General features: G+C 47.0%; 1 protein-coding gene across 1 annotated transcript in view; it reads left to right on the forward strand.

Moving 5' to 3' along the window:
* The window catches only part of SLC13A4 (solute carrier family 13 member 4), a 47789-nt gene that overhangs the window by 15914 nt on the left and 13633 nt on the right, over nt 1–18242 (forward strand). Inside the window, exons 3-8 of the mRNA XM_049893741.1 lie at nt 6788–6924; nt 7787–7959; nt 8387–8441; nt 10728–10767; nt 11552–11629; nt 13932–14116. Of these exons, the coding sequence (XP_049749698.1) occupies nt 6788–6924; nt 7787–7959; nt 8387–8441; nt 10728–10767; nt 11552–11629; nt 13932–14116 (668 nt within the window). The remainder of the gene's footprint in view (nt 1–6787; nt 6925–7786; nt 7960–8386; nt 8442–10727; nt 10768–11551; nt 11630–13931; nt 14117–18242) is intronic.

Below are 18242 nucleotides of genomic sequence, written 5' to 3' on the forward strand. Positions count from 1 at the left end.
AAGAATGCATCTAATGCCATGAAAACCAGCTGCTGTCAAGACATCTCCGACTCATGGCGACCCCATGTGTGTCAGAGTAGAACTGTGTTCCGCTGGGTTTTTAATGGGTGATTTGGGGGGAGTAGATTGCCAAGCCTTTCTTTTGAGGTACCTCTGGGTGGACTTGAACCTCCAACCTTTTGGTTAGCAGGTGAGTTCACTAACCATTTGTACCACCCAGGGACTCCAATAGCATACATCTAATCTGCAGGGGGCAAGGATCTAGCTGAGGGTAGTCAGAACCCTGAGCCCAAGCTCTTAGGTGGGTTCTACTTGGTTGCACCTTTTAGAAGCAGCTGCTTGGAGCGCATGTCTCCTAGAACACAGACCAGAAATACCTCTACACGCCAAGCTCAGTGCTTCCACATCCTGAGAAAAACCACAGTGCAGAAAAGGCAATAAAACCACCCCTGCCGATGTTCCCAGATCCACACACCTACGCCCGGGAGGAGCCCTCATTTAGCATCTCGTTTCTCCTTATACATAATTCTAGCAAGCTTCGTTATCTGGTTCTCCAACTCATAGAATATTAGAGTTGGAAATTAGAAAGTGGGGAGGAGGGCTGCTAGTGACAAGCATGCTGACAACAGAAAGCAGCAAGAGCCTAGGACAGAAAAACTATAAAATGCACACGAGGGGACTCAGAATGGCCAGCAGCCTGGGGCCGCTGGAGGCAAGAGGGATGAGGTGGGACTCCGTGCACCTTGAGTCAGGGAGAATGGCCCATATGTGGGCAAGAGGCCAGGGCCAAGCAGGGGCTCTGTTAACAAGGGCAGGAAGTGTAAAGCACAATTTAAAAAATGGTTAAAATAAACCCATAAGAAGCCTGGAACTCTGGCATTCCCTAAGGGTTTCTGAATACCCAAAGTTTCATTGTAAAAGAAAAAATGGGCTAGAAAACATAACAAACACCATCAGGGAAGGGAATATTAATTTTATAAACATGAACAAGCAGACTTGTGGTTTGGCTTGGCGCCTGGACCCACTCTGTGTGCTAATGGCCCCAGACCAGGCCAGCCTCCATATGGACCACTTGGTAACAGGAGGGGCCGCCAGGAGCCAGAGCTCTCAGTGTGCCTGGCCATGCCAGCTGTTTGCCTGTGTCCGTTAATCTTCACAACAGCATTTTAAGGGGGAGAGTCACATAACCATACATGAGAAACCAGAGTCCAGAGAGGTTGAGTAACTTGCCCAGAGTCACACAGCCTGACTCCAGAGCCCTCACTTTTCCACACTTGACTGCACTGCCTCTTTCCTAACCACACGCTACATCTCCAGCCCCAGGCGGCGTCTCCCAAGCACATGGCCTTGCTTCCAAGGGGGCAGGGAGGGCTGTGGCTTAGTCATCTAGTGCTGCTATTACAGAAATTACCACAAGCGAATGGATTTAACAAAGAGAAATTTATTCTTTCACAGTCTTAGTAGGCTAGAAGTCCAGATTTCAGGGTGCCAACTCCAGAGGAAGCCTTTCTGTCTCTGTCGGCTCTGGAGGAAGGACCTTGTCATCAATCTTCCCTGGTCAAGCTGCTTCTCAGTGCAGGGGCACCAGGTCCAAAGGACATGCTGTTCTCCTGGCTCTTCTTTCTTGGTGGTATGAGGTCCCCTGTCTCTCTCCTCGCTTCTCTCTTTTATATTGCAAAAGCGATGGACTTAAAACACAACCTAAACTTGTGGATTGAGTCCTGCCTCATTAACGTAACAGCCACTAATCTCACCTCATTAACATCATAGAAGCAGGATTCACAACACATAGGAAAATCATATCACATGACAAAATAGTCCTGGGAATCATGGACTATACAAGTTGACACACATTTGGGGGACACAGTTCAATCCATGACACCCACCAAACACCAAATGCAGGAACAGCACAAAGCCAGGACCCCGCTGAGGCCAAGCAGGGGCTGCAATTCCCTGGCTGGGTCCTCAGGGCCAGTGTCAGGACTGTGGCTATGAACGAAAACAAGAAAGGTGGGCACGTTTGGTTGAAGCCCCCTCCCGCAGCCGGTGCCGGTGGAGGGGACCAAGAAAATGCCCCTGCAATAGGATCAGATGCTCGGCCTCCAGCTGACCACCCTGGTACCACCATAATGTCACTCAGCGTGAGGCCTTGTTGTCTGGTAGGACATGCACCGGTCTGGAGTCAGATGGACTGGAATGGAATCCTGACTCTATGTCTTACTCTGTGACCTTGGAAAGGTTCCAGTGAGAACGTGAGCACAGAATGCAGAAAGTAGGCTCTCAGAAGGTGCTGTCTTAGCATTGGCTCTCCTTCCTTTCCCTTTGGGTGGAACCCAGAGAAGGCAATGCCACCTGTCTGTTAGACACCGAGCCCCCTAAAAGGTCACCGCAGATCAGCTGGGCGTCTAGAGTGGCAGGTCCCAAAGAGGCAGAAAACGAAGATGCTGTCTGTCCCCCTAGAAAGAGTAACCATGGGCCAGTGGAGGGTTCACCACCCAGAGCCACCATGTCTCATGTCTTCTGTGAGTTCTCCCTCCTCGATCCACTAAACAAACAAAAAAACAAACCCATTGTTGTCGAATCGTTTTAACACTACAGGACAGAGTAGAACTACCTCATAGGGTTTCCAAGAGCAGCTGGTGGATTCAAACTGTTGACCTTTTGGTTAGCAGCCAAGCTCTTAACCACTGCACGACCAGGGCTCCACGCACTGGTTGTTGTCAGTTTTGACTCATGGTGACCTCATGTGTGTCAGAGTGGAACTGTGCCCCATAGGGTTTTCAGTACTAATTTTTTGGAAGTAGATCCAAGTCCACCTGTGGGTGGACTCAAACCTCCAGCGTTCAGTTAAGGGCATTAACTGTTTGCCCCACCCAGGGACTCCCGCTCCTCCCCTCCTCCTCTGTAGATGGAGGAAAATCAGTATCCCCACCCAGAGACCCTGCTCAGAGGCCTTCCCGATGTCCTGCCTAGAGGATCTGTCCAGGGCAGGGTCCTTCTCTGCCCTCAGGAGAGTTTAGAGACCGTTGACAGCTTAGGGATGGGCTTGAGGACAAGTAGTAAGTTAACCAGAAGCATAGGGCTCCTCCAGGATAGTGTCACAGAGGGGACAGGAGTCCTCCACAAACCTAGTCCACTGGACACAAAGAAACTACCACTGGGCAAAATGAGAAGGGGGAAATGGAGCTTTGATTTTGGCCTTTATGTTACTGAAATACTACATGCAGAGTCTAAAAAATCAAATAATACTGAAAAGCTTACAATGAAAAACAGCTCTCTCCTTCCCCACCCCTCCCCACTCCACCCTGACCACAGCCCCACTCCCCAGAGTCAATAACTTTAACTTGGTCAACTGCTTCTTCTAGTATTGAGCTCCATATTTCTATGTGATTTTGTTTCCTGAGTCATCACTTTCAGACATGATTGATTGACTTCCTATGGAAGCAGATGAGGATTTTGTTCCCTGACGTTCCTCACTTCCCCTCCTTCTAGCCTCTCGAAATAGCTGTCTTAGTCATCTAGTGCTGCTATAACAGAAATACCACAAGTGGATGTCTTTAACAAAGATAAATTTATTTTCTCACAGTCTAGTAGGCTAGAAGTCCAAATTCAGGGTATCAGCTCCAGGGGAAGTTTTTCTCTCTCTGTCAGCTCTGGAGGAAGGTTCTTCTGTCAATCTTCCCGTGGCCTAGGAGCTTCTCTGCCCAGGAACCCTGGGTCCAAAGGACACACTCTGCTCCCGGTGCTTCTTTCTTGGTGGTATGAGGTCCCCCTATCTCTCTGCTTACTTCACTCTTTTATATCTCAAAAGAGATTGCCTCAAGACACAATCCAATCCTGCAGGTTGAGTCCTGGCTCACTAACACAACTGCTGCCCGTCCTCCCTCACTGACATCATAGAGGCAGGGTTTACAACATATAGGAAAGTCACACAATATTGGGAATCATGGGCCCAGTCATATTGATACACATATTTTGGGGGGGAACATAATTCAATCCATGACAATAGCTATATCACAGTTTTTATGAATTCCATAGTCAAAGTTGAACATTAGTATGATTACACAAATATCTATACTTCACATGCCAAGGATGTTACTACATTTACATTTCCCTTCCTGTTCAACTTTTATTTTTTCCTGCAGCTAAAAATGTTCTTCTTTTCTCTCTTTGAGGTTTTCAGATTAAAAATAAAACTTTTCTATATATTTCTTCTTACTTTCTGTCCTGGCTCCTTTGGATGGGAACGATTCTTGTGTATGTGACAAATATTTATTGAGTATGTATTTTTGCACGTTACTCTACTAGGTGCTAGGAGTTACGTTGTTGTTGTTGGGTGCCATTGAGCTGGTTCCGACTCAAAGTGGTCCTGTGCCATCTTCACTATTGCTACTCTGTTTGAGCCCACTGTTGTAGCCACTGTGTCAGTCCATCTCCTTGAGGGTCTTCCTCTTTTTCAATGACCCTCTACTTTACCAAGTATAATGTCATTCTCCAGGGATAGATCCCTCTTGATAACATGTCCATAGTACGTGAGATGAAGTCTCTCACCATCTTCCCTTCTAAGGAGCATTCTGACTGTACTTCTTTCAAGACAGATTTGTTCTTTCTTCCGGAAGTCCATAATATATTCAGTATTCTTCACCAACACCATAATTTAAATACATAATTTAAATTCTTCAGCCTTCCTTATTCATCGTCCAGCTTCTCAATGCATATGAAGCAATCAAAGAATTACAGAAAGAAGTGTAAGACATGATCCTTGGCCTTTAGCAGCATAAAATTTGGTTGAGAAACAAGAGAGGCACACATAAAAATATGAATAAATATATAGCAGTCCAAGCATTGTCCCAAGTGCCCTGTGAAGTACAGATTAATAGTACCCACAAGGAATGTTCCAGAACTCAGTGGCTAGAGTCACAGAAAGGTTTTCTGGAGGACACCAGGCCTGAACTGGGGCTTAGAAGTCTGATTGGAATGTACAGGCAGAGATAAGAGAAGAATATTCCAAGAAAGAAGAGCCACAGAGGACTTGGCCTGTGGACCCTAAACACAGACCTAACGTCTTGTTAACAGGCCTATGTCTGAATTTCCTCGTTCTTAAAAAATGTTGATTACTGTGGTTATGTAAGAGAAAATCCCTATTCTTTTTTTTTTTTTTTATAATAACTTTTATTAAGCTTCAAGTGAACGTTTACAAATCCAATCAGTCTGTCACATATAAGTTTACATACATCTCACTCCCTACTCCCACTTACTCTCCCCGTCTTGAGTCAGCCCTTTCAGTCTCTCCTTTCTTGACAATTTTGCCGGCTTCCCTCTCTCTCTATCCTCCCATCCCCCCTCCAGACAAGAGTTGCCAACACAATCTCAAGTGTACACCTGATATAATTAGCTCACTCTTCATCAGCGTCTCTCTCCCACCCGCTGACCAGTCCCTTTCATGTCTGATGAGTTGTCTTCAGGGATGGTTCCTGTCCTGTGTCAACAGGAGGTCTGGAGAGCATGACCGCCGGGATTCCTCCAGTCTCAGTCAGACCATTAAGTTTGGTCTTCTTATGAGAATTTGGGGTCTGCATCCCACTGCTCTCCTGCTCCCTCAGGGGTCCTCTGCTGAGCTCCCTGTCAGGGCAGTCATCGATTGTGGCCGGGCACCAACTAGTTCTTCTGGTCTCAGGATGATGTAGGTGAAAATCCCTATTCTTAAGAAATACATACTGAAGTATTTAGGGACAAAGGGCTGTGATACCTGTAACTGTCCCTCAAATGATCCAGAAAAAGAATTACTTACATAGCGAGTGTATGGGTGTTCCTTGTACTATATTCATTTTTGGAATTTTTTGTAATGTTAAAATTATTTGTAACTATTTCAAGAAAAAAAAGATTTAAGGTAAGTTGACATCTTCAAGAACTCTGTCCTAAGGAAGTAATCACATTTATATAAGGATAAAGATTTATGCAGAAAATTATTCTTTGCACCATTTATAGTAATAAAAAAAAAAGGAATAAACGTAAATATTCAACAAAAGGGAAACGGCCAAATAAATTCTGATACATCCATATGATGACACACTCTGCTACCATTAACATGAATTTTCCCCATAAATTTTGGTCTCATAAGAAAATGATCAGGGCACAATGTTAAGCTAAAAAAAAAACAACAGGATATAAAGCTGTACATACTGTATGAATGCAATTAAGCATCTATAGAGACACAGAAAAAGAGACTTGAAAAAAATATACCAAAATATTAACAACAGTAAAAGAAAAAGCAAAGTAGGATTAAGGTTAATTTCTTCTTTACCTTTTTCTATATTTTGAAGTTTTCTACAGTGAAATGAGCATGTATTAATTTTCTAATAAAAATGAAAACAATTTTCTAAGGCATCAAAGAAAAAGAGACATTAAAAATGGAGATTTGGGGACAAGCCCAGGGTTGTTTTAATAATTTTTAAGGATTAATGTAAAATTACAAGGATGTGTTTATTCTTTAAAATCATATTCATATCATAGTTAAATACAAAGTGTTTTTATGTTCAAAAAACAGGGAGAAGACGACTACCTGGCTTTCAGGGTTTTTGGTTGGCCTAAGCAAAGCAATCTTTGCACAGCACCTAGCGCGGTGCCTGTCCTGCAGGAGCTCTGGTCTGCTGAGGCTTAGGAATCACAGCCTCCCTTCTTCCCCTCAGCTAGCCCCTCTGGTTAAGGAGGGGTTCCTGGGCAAGGCCCACACCCCGAGGTGCTGGGGTGGCCCCGGGGGTGGCTGACGTTGCCCTGGCCTCCGCAGGTGGCGGCCGAGTACTTCAAGAACACAACGCTGCTGCTGGTGGGCGTCATCTGCGTGGCGGCCGCCGTGGAGAAGTGGAACCTGCACAAGCGCATTGCTCTGCGCATGGTCATCATGGCCGGGGCCAAGCCGGGCATGTAAGTCACACCTGGGGTGCCATCCCCCTCGGATTCCGTGGGCCACGGGTATGGTGGTCTTCCATCCCCAGCTTCCTTTACGACACAGGGCAGTGGTCTTCCATCCTCCTGACTTCCAGCAGGCACAGGGCAGTAGTCCCCCATTCCCCTGGCCTCCATCCAGCCACAAAGTGGTGGTTTTCCATTTCGGTGGGACATGAAAATAGTGGTCTTCCACCCCCTAGCTTCCAGTGGGCCACAGGGTGGTGATCCCCCACCCCCTGGCTTCTAGCAGGCCATGGGGCACTGCGCCCCCCACCCCACTGGCTTCCAGCCAGCCATAGGGTGGTGGTCCTCCATCCCCCCAGCTTCCAGTAGGCCATGGGGCAGTGGTCCTGGCCCACAGCGGGACACACACACAATAGGCTGTTTCCTACTAATGGGGATGAAATGGCACCAGGGCTGGAGCGCTCCCATCTCCCCCGCCAGTGAGAGGAGCTAGGTGGAAGGTGCGGTCTCTGACCTTGGAATGTAGTTACATCACAGTTTTTGTGACAATACTGGAAAATGGATATATGGATAATACTGAGAAAATGCTTGCACATAGATGTTACTGGAGATTCTCAGAGACCCACAAAGTACTTTACAGATCTTACAGGTGGTCTTAGTTATAGCAAAGAAGAACCAGGTGACAGGGAGGGACTTGGGGGACAGTTGGTGGGAGGGCCAGTGGTGGTAAGAAGCAGCTGGAAAAGGAGCAGTGCAGACCAGACACCCGTATGAGGTCGACCCACTAACAGCTTGTAGAAGACCTCGGGGAGGTCCAGGGTCCCCCAAGCCCAGGGGGCTCCCCTCTCACGGCCTGCCTGGCCCTCTGCCCCAGGCTGCTGCTCTGCTTCATGTGCTGCACCACGCTACTGTCCATGTGGCTGTCCAACACCTCCACCACCGCCATGGTGATGCCCATCGTGGAGGCTGTGCTGCAGGAGCTGGCAGGCGCTGAGGAGGAGCAGCTCGTGGCCGGGAGCGCCAGCGCCGAGGAAGCGGAGCCCATCAGTACTGTCTGCCGCGTCCATCCGCCCTCTGCTCTCCACCCTCCTCCGGGCCCTCCTGCTGTTCCCTCCCGTGTGGGCTCCTGCCCACAGCCCCTCACCAGTGCCCCGTCCCCTCATCTTCCCACTTATCTCTTTCCCATACCAGCCCTGTAACTCAGAACCTCCTTGGGATTCTCATTCCCAGCTTTTCCACCCGCCCTCATTTTTCAGCAACCACCACTGCTCAAGGGTTACAACAAAACCCTAGGGCCTGTCTGTGTTCACCTTCAGAGTGGAGGGGAGGGGAGTGGTCATCTGGCAAGCCCTCAGCGGGAGTCTTCACGCACGGTTTCCCATTCACCGCCAGCCCTGAGCCCCAGAACGTCTCTCTGACTCAGTGTCACCTTCAGCCGCCCTATCTCACTTCCGGCTTCCCTTTGCTACTGTAGGTCTGGATGAAAACAACAGCCAGCCATCTCTGGAACTCATCTTTGTCAATGAAGAGTGAGTATGACTGTCCCTTTTCCAGACAGAGTCTCTCTGGGTCCACTGGGGAGGTCAGGAAAGATGGCACCCAAGCCCATAAACAGCTCTTTCAGATGGATGGACCAAGCTCTCCATCTTGCCACCCCACCACTCCCTCTATTTACTTCCCATACCTGGGAGGCACTGGCCAAGATCTTGAGGGTGACTCGCTTAACCACAGGATATTGCAATGATGAGGAGGGATATATGAACTATCTGTAAATCTAAGAGTAAAATTGATGTCCTTCTTAGGAAAATAACATGTTTAATCCATTCATCAAGAAATGCTCACTCAATAGAGGTTACTGGCGAATCAGGAAGCATTTTATAGATATTAGATATGGTCTTATAGAATATGATCTTGTTAGGTATGACAAAGAAAAATTGGGTGACAGAGATTTGGGGGCCAGCTGGTGAGAGGGACATGGGATGATGGAAAGAACAGCTAGAAGAGGAGATATACAGACCCAAGTATTCACATGAGGTAGATCCATTAACTGCCCATTTCTTTTGGAGAATCTATATCAAAATATGGCCTTCAAGGTATTCCATAATGAATATTACACATTTAAAAGTTAGATTTGTAATAGAGCTCAATTTTGCAATTTGCCCTTTCCATAAAAAAATACAGATCCACTTTCAATGAAGCCAGCATGTGTAATTGGCTGACCTCAGTATGGGGCTGACGGGAAATTATTTTTCCTCACCACTGTCTTCAGGCAAAGCACATTGGATTTCCTCCCCCCATCCTTGCTTCCTTTCAGGTGTTAGAATGATCTGGCTTTCAGTTACACAGCAGCCTAGTCTAGACTCATACTCTCTTACCCAGTGCTTCTCCCCACTTCCTCATCTATCCACCCCTGCCCCCAGCCCAGGCCTGCAGAATAAAAGATGGTGGAAGTGAGTGGGAAAAGGAGTGGACTCTTCTTTCCCTCCCCTCTCACTTGCTGCTTCTGACTTCTATAGGGTTAGGGCAGAGGCTGTAAGGTGCAGAAAAGTCAAAGGGGCAAAAAAATATAATCTGGGGTTGGTGTCCCTGAGTCAGGCTCCTCAGATCACGGCTCCTTCACTGCTGGGGTACCTACCTTCAAGGTTCTCTGGAGAACCCCACTGAGGCGACAGCATTGCTCCTGGCCTCCCGGGGTGATGCTGTCTGGAATGGTCCTGTACTCAGATGATTCGCCATACACACACACACACACACACACACAGCCCCTTTGTGCTGGGGGTGTCTCTGCCTCTTGGGAGGGCCCTTCCAAGGTGGCTGCTCCCATTGCCATGGGTCTTTTCTCCTCACGGTGGCCTCTCAGCCTTATGTGCTCCCAAACTCCAAAGCAAGGAGCTTGAGTTCTCCCTAGAGTGCTCTTACCACCCTTCATGCTGGTAGGCACTGGGGCCATTTGCTATGTGTGAGGATGGTGGTCTTCCCACACAGTCTGAGGGGTTTGGGGAAGAGAAACATCACAGCAGTCTTCTCCCAGGCTAAGAACTTCCTCCAAGGAACCTTTCCCTCTGAGCTCCAGTAGCTCCTTATGCCTCCCTGGTAAAGTCTGGGGTTGGAGGTGAAGGCCACAGGACTTCAAGTCTAACCCCTCTCATTTGTCTTCAGAACATGTGGCTCCTCACACCCACTCTCGTCAGGACTGAGACAAACAGGAAACACTCATTGAGCATTTATTGTTAGTAATGCTGGTAGTCAAATTCTTGTCTTCCCTTGTTCTCAAGGCAAAGGTTGGGGGCCAATAGGTGGTGGGGGCAGTTGTCTGTCACCCCCTGAGGTACAGCTGCTAATCAGAAATTCTCTCCTGTTTCCTCGTTCTCACTTGCCTTTCACCTTGTACAGTCGGGCCTTCCCTCCTCAGGTCTCCTGAGAGAAGCACTTCCCACGCTTCTCTTCCTTTAAGAAGGTGGTAGGCCCAGGCCCCTCAGCCAAAGAGAGCTCCTGTTTTCCATCCTGTATCCCTGACTCTACCTCTTCCTGTCCTGTAAACAGAGGTAGGACAAAGGCCCACGTTTAGGTGCCCAGTACCCCGTGATATGAATGTGTTAGTGTCACTTCAGAGGAGAGTGTTGCCTCTGCCCTGAGGAGACAGCCCCTGTCTCCCCTAGTCCTTCCTGAATCAGTCTTCTCTCTGGGCCAGAAAACAGGAGTCTAGAAAAGTTAAATCACTTCTACGTAAAGAATTTGACATGTGGGGGGAATTCATGAAGGCCGAATCTCAGGAAGCTGCTCCACCATTTCCTGTCTCCTCTGCTTCCTTCCAGCACCTCCAAGGCCCACCTCACTTCACTGATACAGAACAAGGTAGGGCCTCGGGCTTTTTCTGGGCTTTGGGACTGCTTGAAGGGCCTTCTAGATAACTCAGGATGGAGATCCCGGCAGCTGGGCCTCAAAGCAGAGGGGCTCCCAACACAGGGTCTGCACCATGAGGGGCACCAGGCTCCCATCCCAAGAGCCTGGGTGTCCCCAGCCCCAGCCTGAGTGCCGGGCTCAGCCCGAAGAGAACAGGTGAAGCTTCTTTCCTGTGAACTCAACGCTCGCATATCCAGATGGACAAGACCCGTAGACTCAGCACTAGGATTCCTCTCAGTGGGGATTCCACTGACAAAAAGTTTTAACATTAAAGGGAACACATTTGAGGGAAAAGCAAAGTTCACCTGTACACTGCAACTCACTCTCAGCCCTACCCCAAAACTAGTTTTCCACCTCTTCAGGAGAGGTAAAAAAGGCCCATAAAACTGTGGCCCCTGTTTGTTTGTTGTGGTGAGAATTTTTTTTTTTCCATTTTAAAGAAAAATAAAGGGTTCTTCCTTAGCTAATGAAGCCCCAAATGGTCAGGATCTCCTATAAGGACAGAACCATGTTCTGCCAGGTTTTAAAAGCCCCTTCCACCAGCTGTGGGGAACATGTGAAAATGGCGCAGGCGGGTGGGCTCCCCCGTCCATGCTGTCCCTCCCTGGCTGCTGGTCTCTGATGCCCACAGGGCTGAGGCATGCGGTGCCCCTTGGATGGTTGATGGCACTTCTCCAGGTGCCGGGCCCACCACATCCTCTGCCTGATCATGTGATGGTAGACTTTGTTCCCACAGAACCTGAACGGTGTGCCCGCGATTGCCAACCCCATCCAAACAGCAAACCCCCAGGGCAAGAAGCAGCACTCTTCCCAGGTAACAGAACTGCATGTCGGACCCTGTCTCCTGCCTCCTGCATGAGAGGCCTTGAGCTTCCCAAGGGCCTGGTGTTGAAGTGGGGAGGGTGTCAGGCCTGGCTGAGGGAGGTGTAACTGGGCCCTCCTTAGCCACATACACGTCCGGGCTGCGTGGGCCGTGGAGATTAAACAGCTAACTCACTGTAGGCGTCAGCATGTCACTTCCACCTGCTGAGCCCCAGTTTCTTCAACAGTAAAAGCCGAGGGATGGTCTAGTTCAGAGTTTTCAAACTATCCTTCAAAGGTGCTTCAGGGATGCTGAGACTGTAGGACAACTACTGTGCAAATAAGGAAAGAGCCCCTGGGTGGTGCAACAGATTAACATGCTTAGCTGCTAACCAAAAGGTTGGAGGTTTGAGTCCACCCAGAAGCACCTCAGAAGAAAAGCCTGGTGATCTACTTCCAAAAAATCGGCCATTGAAGATCCTATGGAACACAGCAGTTCTGCTCTGCAACACATGGGATCACCGTGAGTCAGAACTGACTTGATGGCAGCAGGTTTGGTACCAGTGAGACAAAAAATTCATGAATAAAGTGGATGTTGAGGCTGGTAGAAGATTGCAGCTGTCCCTTATATCTCTTGACTTAAATTTTTGGCTCATCCAGTCTTAACGGTTTAATATCCACTATCACTTGAATGTCATCATTTATTAAAAACTTACTATGTTCCAAGCACTATGCTAAGCATTTTCTCTTTAGTCTTCCCTTGACTCAATGAGCTAGTGACTTTGAGCTCCATTTTGCAGATGAGGCAGAGGTGAAATCATGTGTCCCAGGACTCTGAACTAGTTGTGGGGGGGCACCTTAATTCAAATCCAAGTCTCCCTGAGTACGTGCAGTTAACCACCATGATATACTTCCAGTTATAAAGTAGACGTGTGCCGATTAAATGCTGCATTTGTGTTTTGTATATTGGGGTTCCACGTAAAATTTCATAAGAAGATAGGATCATGGGAAGGTTAGGAAGGGTCCAGCCTCTGCTTACTTTGGCCTTCCTAAGATGATGGGGCAGAGGGGAAGGGCTTTGAGAAATGTGGCGAGGTAGCCTCTTCCCCATGGTATTCCTCTGGCCCAGCCCACTGACCTCTGTGTCAGGCCTCCCCTAGCCTCGTGAAGATTCAATGGTTGTACACCAGTGTTCACTGCAGCACTGTTCACAATAGCCAAAAGGTGGAAACAGCCTAAATGTCCACTGACAGATGAATGGATAAACAAAACATGGCATACTGTATTTTTACAAAAATAACAAGTGCTATCTACGTTTGTTTGCCATTCATGCCCTCCCCTCACAAGGTATTTTCATAAGCACACTATGCTAATTTTTTTACAGCAACGTAAAAAAATATATCAGTGCTTATGAAATACCTCACAGGGTATTTTGCAAAGTTGGCAAACAGACATAGAAGGCATGCATTATTTGTGTAAAAATACTGTATACACACAATGGACTATTAAAAAAAAAAACAAAACCAAACCCATTGCCGTCAAGTCAATTCCAACTCATAGCAACCCCATAGGACAGAGTAGAGCTGCCCCATTGAGTTTCCAAGGAGCACCTGGTGGATTTGAACTGCCAGCCTTTTTGTTAGCAGCTGTAGCACTTAACCACTACGCCACCAGGGTTTCCAATGGACTATTACACAGCCATAAAGGCAAATGAAATCCTGATACATGCTACAACATGGATGAAACTTGGAAACATTATGCTGAGTAAAATAAGCCGGTCACAAAAGGGCAAATATTATATGATACTACTTGTATGAAATAGTCAAATGGATGGAGACCGAAGTTTATTAGTGGTTACCAGGGTTGGGTGGGAGGGAAAAGGGGAGTCTTAGTTTAGAGGACACTGAACTTCTGTTAATGGTGGTAGAATAATCTAGAACCATCTAGTGGGGGGTGGTTGCACAACATGAGGAAGGTAATTGTATGTGTTAAAACTGCTGAACTGGGACATGCCTTTTTATGTATACTTTTATCACAATAAAAAGAAAACAGGTAAGATAAAAAAAGTAAAAACAATCAATGGAGCAGCCTACTGTTGCTTCATTTGTTCTTCATAACAATCCAGCAAGGAAAACATTATTTCCCCATTTTACAGAAGAAACTGAGGCTTGGAGGTATGCCCAGATTGGTAAATGGTAGAACTGGGATTGGGATTTGTCTTTTGATACCACTGTCCCATGCTCCCTCCTGCTTCTCAGGCTGGGTATACCAGAGTCAGGCTGGATTGCAGAGACTTGCTGGTTTTCCTTTGGTAGGAAAAGCCACTGGTCTCGACCTGCAACCCCAGGAACCAGGAACTCAGCAGAAAATACAGATCCCAGCACGACCAAATGATCTGCAAGTGCCTGTCCCTAAGCATCTCCTATGCTGCGACCATCGGGGGCCTGACCACCATCATCGGCACCTCCACCAGCCTCATCTTCCTGGAACACTTCAACAAGTGAGTCCTTCACTCAGTCAACAATCCTTCTTAAACGTCTGCCCTGTGTCAGAACTGGACCAGCTGCTGGGGATAGAGCAGATGGTGAGACAGTTTCTGTATGAAGAGGGAAAAGAGGCAGTCAGGTCATCACAGGTAAGTGGACAGGAGCCTTCTGGGAGAGCCCAGCAGGGGGTGCTCACCCAGTCTGGAGGGAGGAAGTGCTGCCCTGGAGAGGGCCCTGAAGGATGAGTCCAGAGAACGAGATGAGGGGAGATCTTCCAGACTCAGAAAATGATGTCTGGGAGGGCTCGGAAGCAAGAGAGCACAGGCGTATGAGAACACGACAGGGCAAAAGATGAGGCCTGGGAGGGAGTCGGGCAGATCACAGAGGGCCTCGCGAGGCCCTGGAGGGCACTTGGACTTCAACTTAGAGGCAGTGAGAAGCCTTTGGAGAACTGTAAGCAGGGAGCAAGGTTATCAGATTTAGAGTTTTGAACACTTATTCTGGATGGGAAAGTGGAGTCTAGATTGGAAAAGAGCAGGCAACAGGAAGGCATTTCAGGGTGGCAGATGTCCAGTGGAGTGGTCAGCCAACTGTGGCCAGGCGATGGTGGCAGTGGGGCGGGAGACATGGTTGGACTTGAGACATGGTTGGAGATACTCAAAGGTAGACTTGATGGGCCTTGGTAGGATAAGAAAGAGCCTGAGAGAGGGAAAGCATAGTCTGACTCTCAGGTTCTGGCTTCAGCAGCTGAAGGAACAGAGTAGCCCGTTTCCTGAGTGAAGGAAGAACACGTTTGAGGGAAAAGACAAGTATGAGGTTTTGGACTTGGTGACTTAGAGGTTGAGATATAGTTCTGAATCTCAAGAGGCCTGGGATGAAGGCATAAATTTAGAGTCAGTGGCAGGCAAGACTGACTTCCAGGGTGTTCAATCCGTGTGGTCACACAGGGCCCTTTGCTCCAAAGTGCCCCACACCTCTCCTGAAATTCTTAATCATTTTTGAACAAGGAATCCCACATTTTCATTTTGTCCTGGGCCCCACAAATTAGATGGCCATTGGTCCTGGTGGCGTGCATCTGGTCACTGAAGCTGTAGGATTGGATGGGATGACTCAGGGAAAATATTTAGAATAAGCAGAGCAGTGGGCATAAACATTAAAAAAAAAAAAAAAACATTAAGGTCAAGCATTTGAGGTAGACAACAAAAAAGAATAAAACACCATCAGACAGGAGAGAGGAAATCCAGGAAAATCTGGTGTCATTCTACCCAAAAGAAGAAAGTGTCTCTAGAAAGAAGGAGTGGTTCACAGTGTTTAAAGCCACTACATGAGCAAGCCAAAAAAGGACTAAAATGTACCAATTAGATTTAGTGAGGTTGACGTCATGCGGATGTAGGCCAGGACAGTTTGGTCAAGTGGTGGAAAGAAGCCAAATGTCAGTGACTGAGGATAAGATGGAGGTGAAGAGATATGAGATGGTTGTTGTTGTTGTTGTTGTCGTTGTCGTCAAGTCGATTTCAATTGGGATGACAACCTAGGGTAAATTAGGGTCAAGAGGGGTTTTTAAGATGGAAGATGGTTAAATGCTGAGAGGGAGGATCCAGATGAGATTAAAGGTGGCGGGGGTGATAGACTGATCGCACTGAGAAAGCAAGAAGTGATGGGAGGGAGAGTAGAGAAATAATTACAGGCAGGAGGAGAGGCACAACTTTCATTTAGAGAAGGAAGGAGGAGAAGAACGAAGGGAGGGATGGAGTTGGGGGATGAGAGCACCAGTGAACAGTTAAGACCTAATTCCCCAGGATCTAAGCTTCAGGAGCTCCTCACACCATTTTATTTCTGTCTAGGCTTTGAGTTTCTGGTTCACTGTGTTGTTGTTGTTAGGTGCTGTCGAGTCAGTTCGGACTCATAGCTGCTACCCTATGTACGACAGAACAAAACACTACCCAGTCCTGCACCAACTTCACAATTGTTGCTATGCTTGAGCCCATTGTTACAGCCACTGTGTCAATCCATCATGTTGAGGGTCTTTCTCATTTTTGCTAACCCAATACTCCACCAAGCGTGACATCCTTCTCCAGGGACTGGTCTCTCCTGATAACATGTCCAAAGTATGTGAGACAAAGTCTCCCCATCCTTGCTTCCAAAGAGCATTCTGGCTGTATTTCTTCCAAGACAGATCTGTTCATTCTTCTGGCAGTCCATATTCAGTATTCTTTGCCAACACCATAATTCAAATGCATCAATTCTTCTTCCGTCTTTCAAGTTTCTGGTTCACTGTGTTAGCTTACCTGTGTCTTAGTTAGCTACTGCTGCTAACCAGCCACAGGTGGGTGGCTTTAATGAACAGAAATTTATTTTCTCACAGTTTAGGAGGTTAGAAGTTCTAATTCAGGGTGTTGGCTCTAGGGGAAGGCTTTCTCTCTCTGTCTGTTCTAGGGGAATATCCTTGTCTCTTCAGCTTCTGTTCCTGGTTCCTTGGCGGTCTTCCCTCTGTTTGTGCTTCCTTCTCTGCCCAATCAGCTCTTTTTATATCTCAAAAGTGATTGGCTTAAAATGCACCCACACTGAAACAGCCTCATTAACATAACAAAGAAAACCCTATTCCCAGATGGCATTACATCCACGGGTATTTAAAAAAAAAAAAAACTGTTGCCATCCAGTAGATTCCGACACAGGGACCCTATAGGACACAGTGAACTGCCCCACAGGGTTTCCAAGGCTGTAATCTTTACAGAAGCAGACTGCCACATCTTTCTCCAGTGGAGCTGCTGATGGATTCAAACTACCAACTTCCGGTTAGCAGATAAGCACCTAACCACTGCACCACTAGGGCTCCTTTTCCACATGTATAAAACCCACTGCCGTTGAATAACCACTACGCCACCAGGGTTTCCTTTCCACATGTATAGGGGTTAGGATTTACAATACATATTTTGGGGAGGCACAGTTCAATCTGTAACATGCAGTTTGTCCTCCTGGGTGTACCCTTACCTCATAAGAGTGTCCTTCGTCAGCTTTTTCAAGTTCTGCGGTTGCCTGGGCTCTTGCCCTGCTTCCTCCTGTACATCTGTTGTCTCCCCTGCCTATATTGTGGCTTGAAATGTTAGCTGTCGCCTGCTTTTGTTAATGATGGATCCATTTTTGTTTCTCACTCTTCTTGTTCCTTTGGGTTAATTCCAGAAGAAGAAGGGGGAAGTGCTTCTATATGCCACCATCTCCAAACCAAAAGATTCCCCAGTGTCCCCTACTCATTCACGGTCTTGATCATTTTTCTCTTGTCTTGAAAACCAGATGCATAAACCTATCAGAATCTTTATGTAAATTAAGGGTAAATAGGCTCTGAGCAATTCTCTGAGTATAAAATATGTACACTTTGTTGTTATGTTGTTGTTAGGTGCCATCAAGTTGATTCCTATTCATAGCGACCCCAGGGGACAGAGTGGAACTGCCTCATAGGGTTTCCATAATCTTTATGGCATTGGTCAAAAACAAGGCTCCAGGAATTGAAAGAATACCAAAGAATGGATGCCAAGCTGGAAGCACTCACTTCTCAATGCAAAAGAAAAAACTGGAAGACAGCTACCTGGCCAACCAAATGGAAGAAATCCATTCCCAAGAAAGGTGATCCAACTGAATGTGGAAATTATCCAACAATATCATTAATATCACACACAAGTAAAATTTTGCTGAAGATCACTCAAAAATTAATGCAACAGTACATCGACAGGGAGCAGCCAGAAATTCAGGCTGGATTCCTAAGAGGCCGTGCTCATGAGGAACCTGTTCATAGACCAAGAGGCAGTCGTTCATACAGAACGAGGGGCTACTTCGTGATTTAAAATCAGAAATGGTGTACATCAGGGCTGTATCCTTTCACTATATTTCTTCAATCTGTATGCTGAGCAAACAATCTGAGAAGCTGGACTATATGAAGAAAAACGGCATCAGGATTGGAGGAAGGCTCATTAACAACCTGTGTTATGCAGATGATACAACCTTTCTTGCTGAAAGAGAAGAGGACTTGAAGCACTGATGAACATCAAAGACCACAGCCTTCAGTATGGATTGTACCTCAACATAAAGAAAACAAAAATCCTCAGAACTAGACCAGTGAGCAACATCATGATAAACGGAGAAAAG

Source organism: Elephas maximus, chromosome 8 (assembly GCF_024166365.1).
Source record: "Elephas maximus indicus isolate mEleMax1 chromosome 8, mEleMax1 primary haplotype, whole genome shotgun sequence".
Classification (NCBI taxonomy): domain Eukaryota; kingdom Metazoa; phylum Chordata; class Mammalia; order Proboscidea; family Elephantidae; genus Elephas; species Elephas maximus.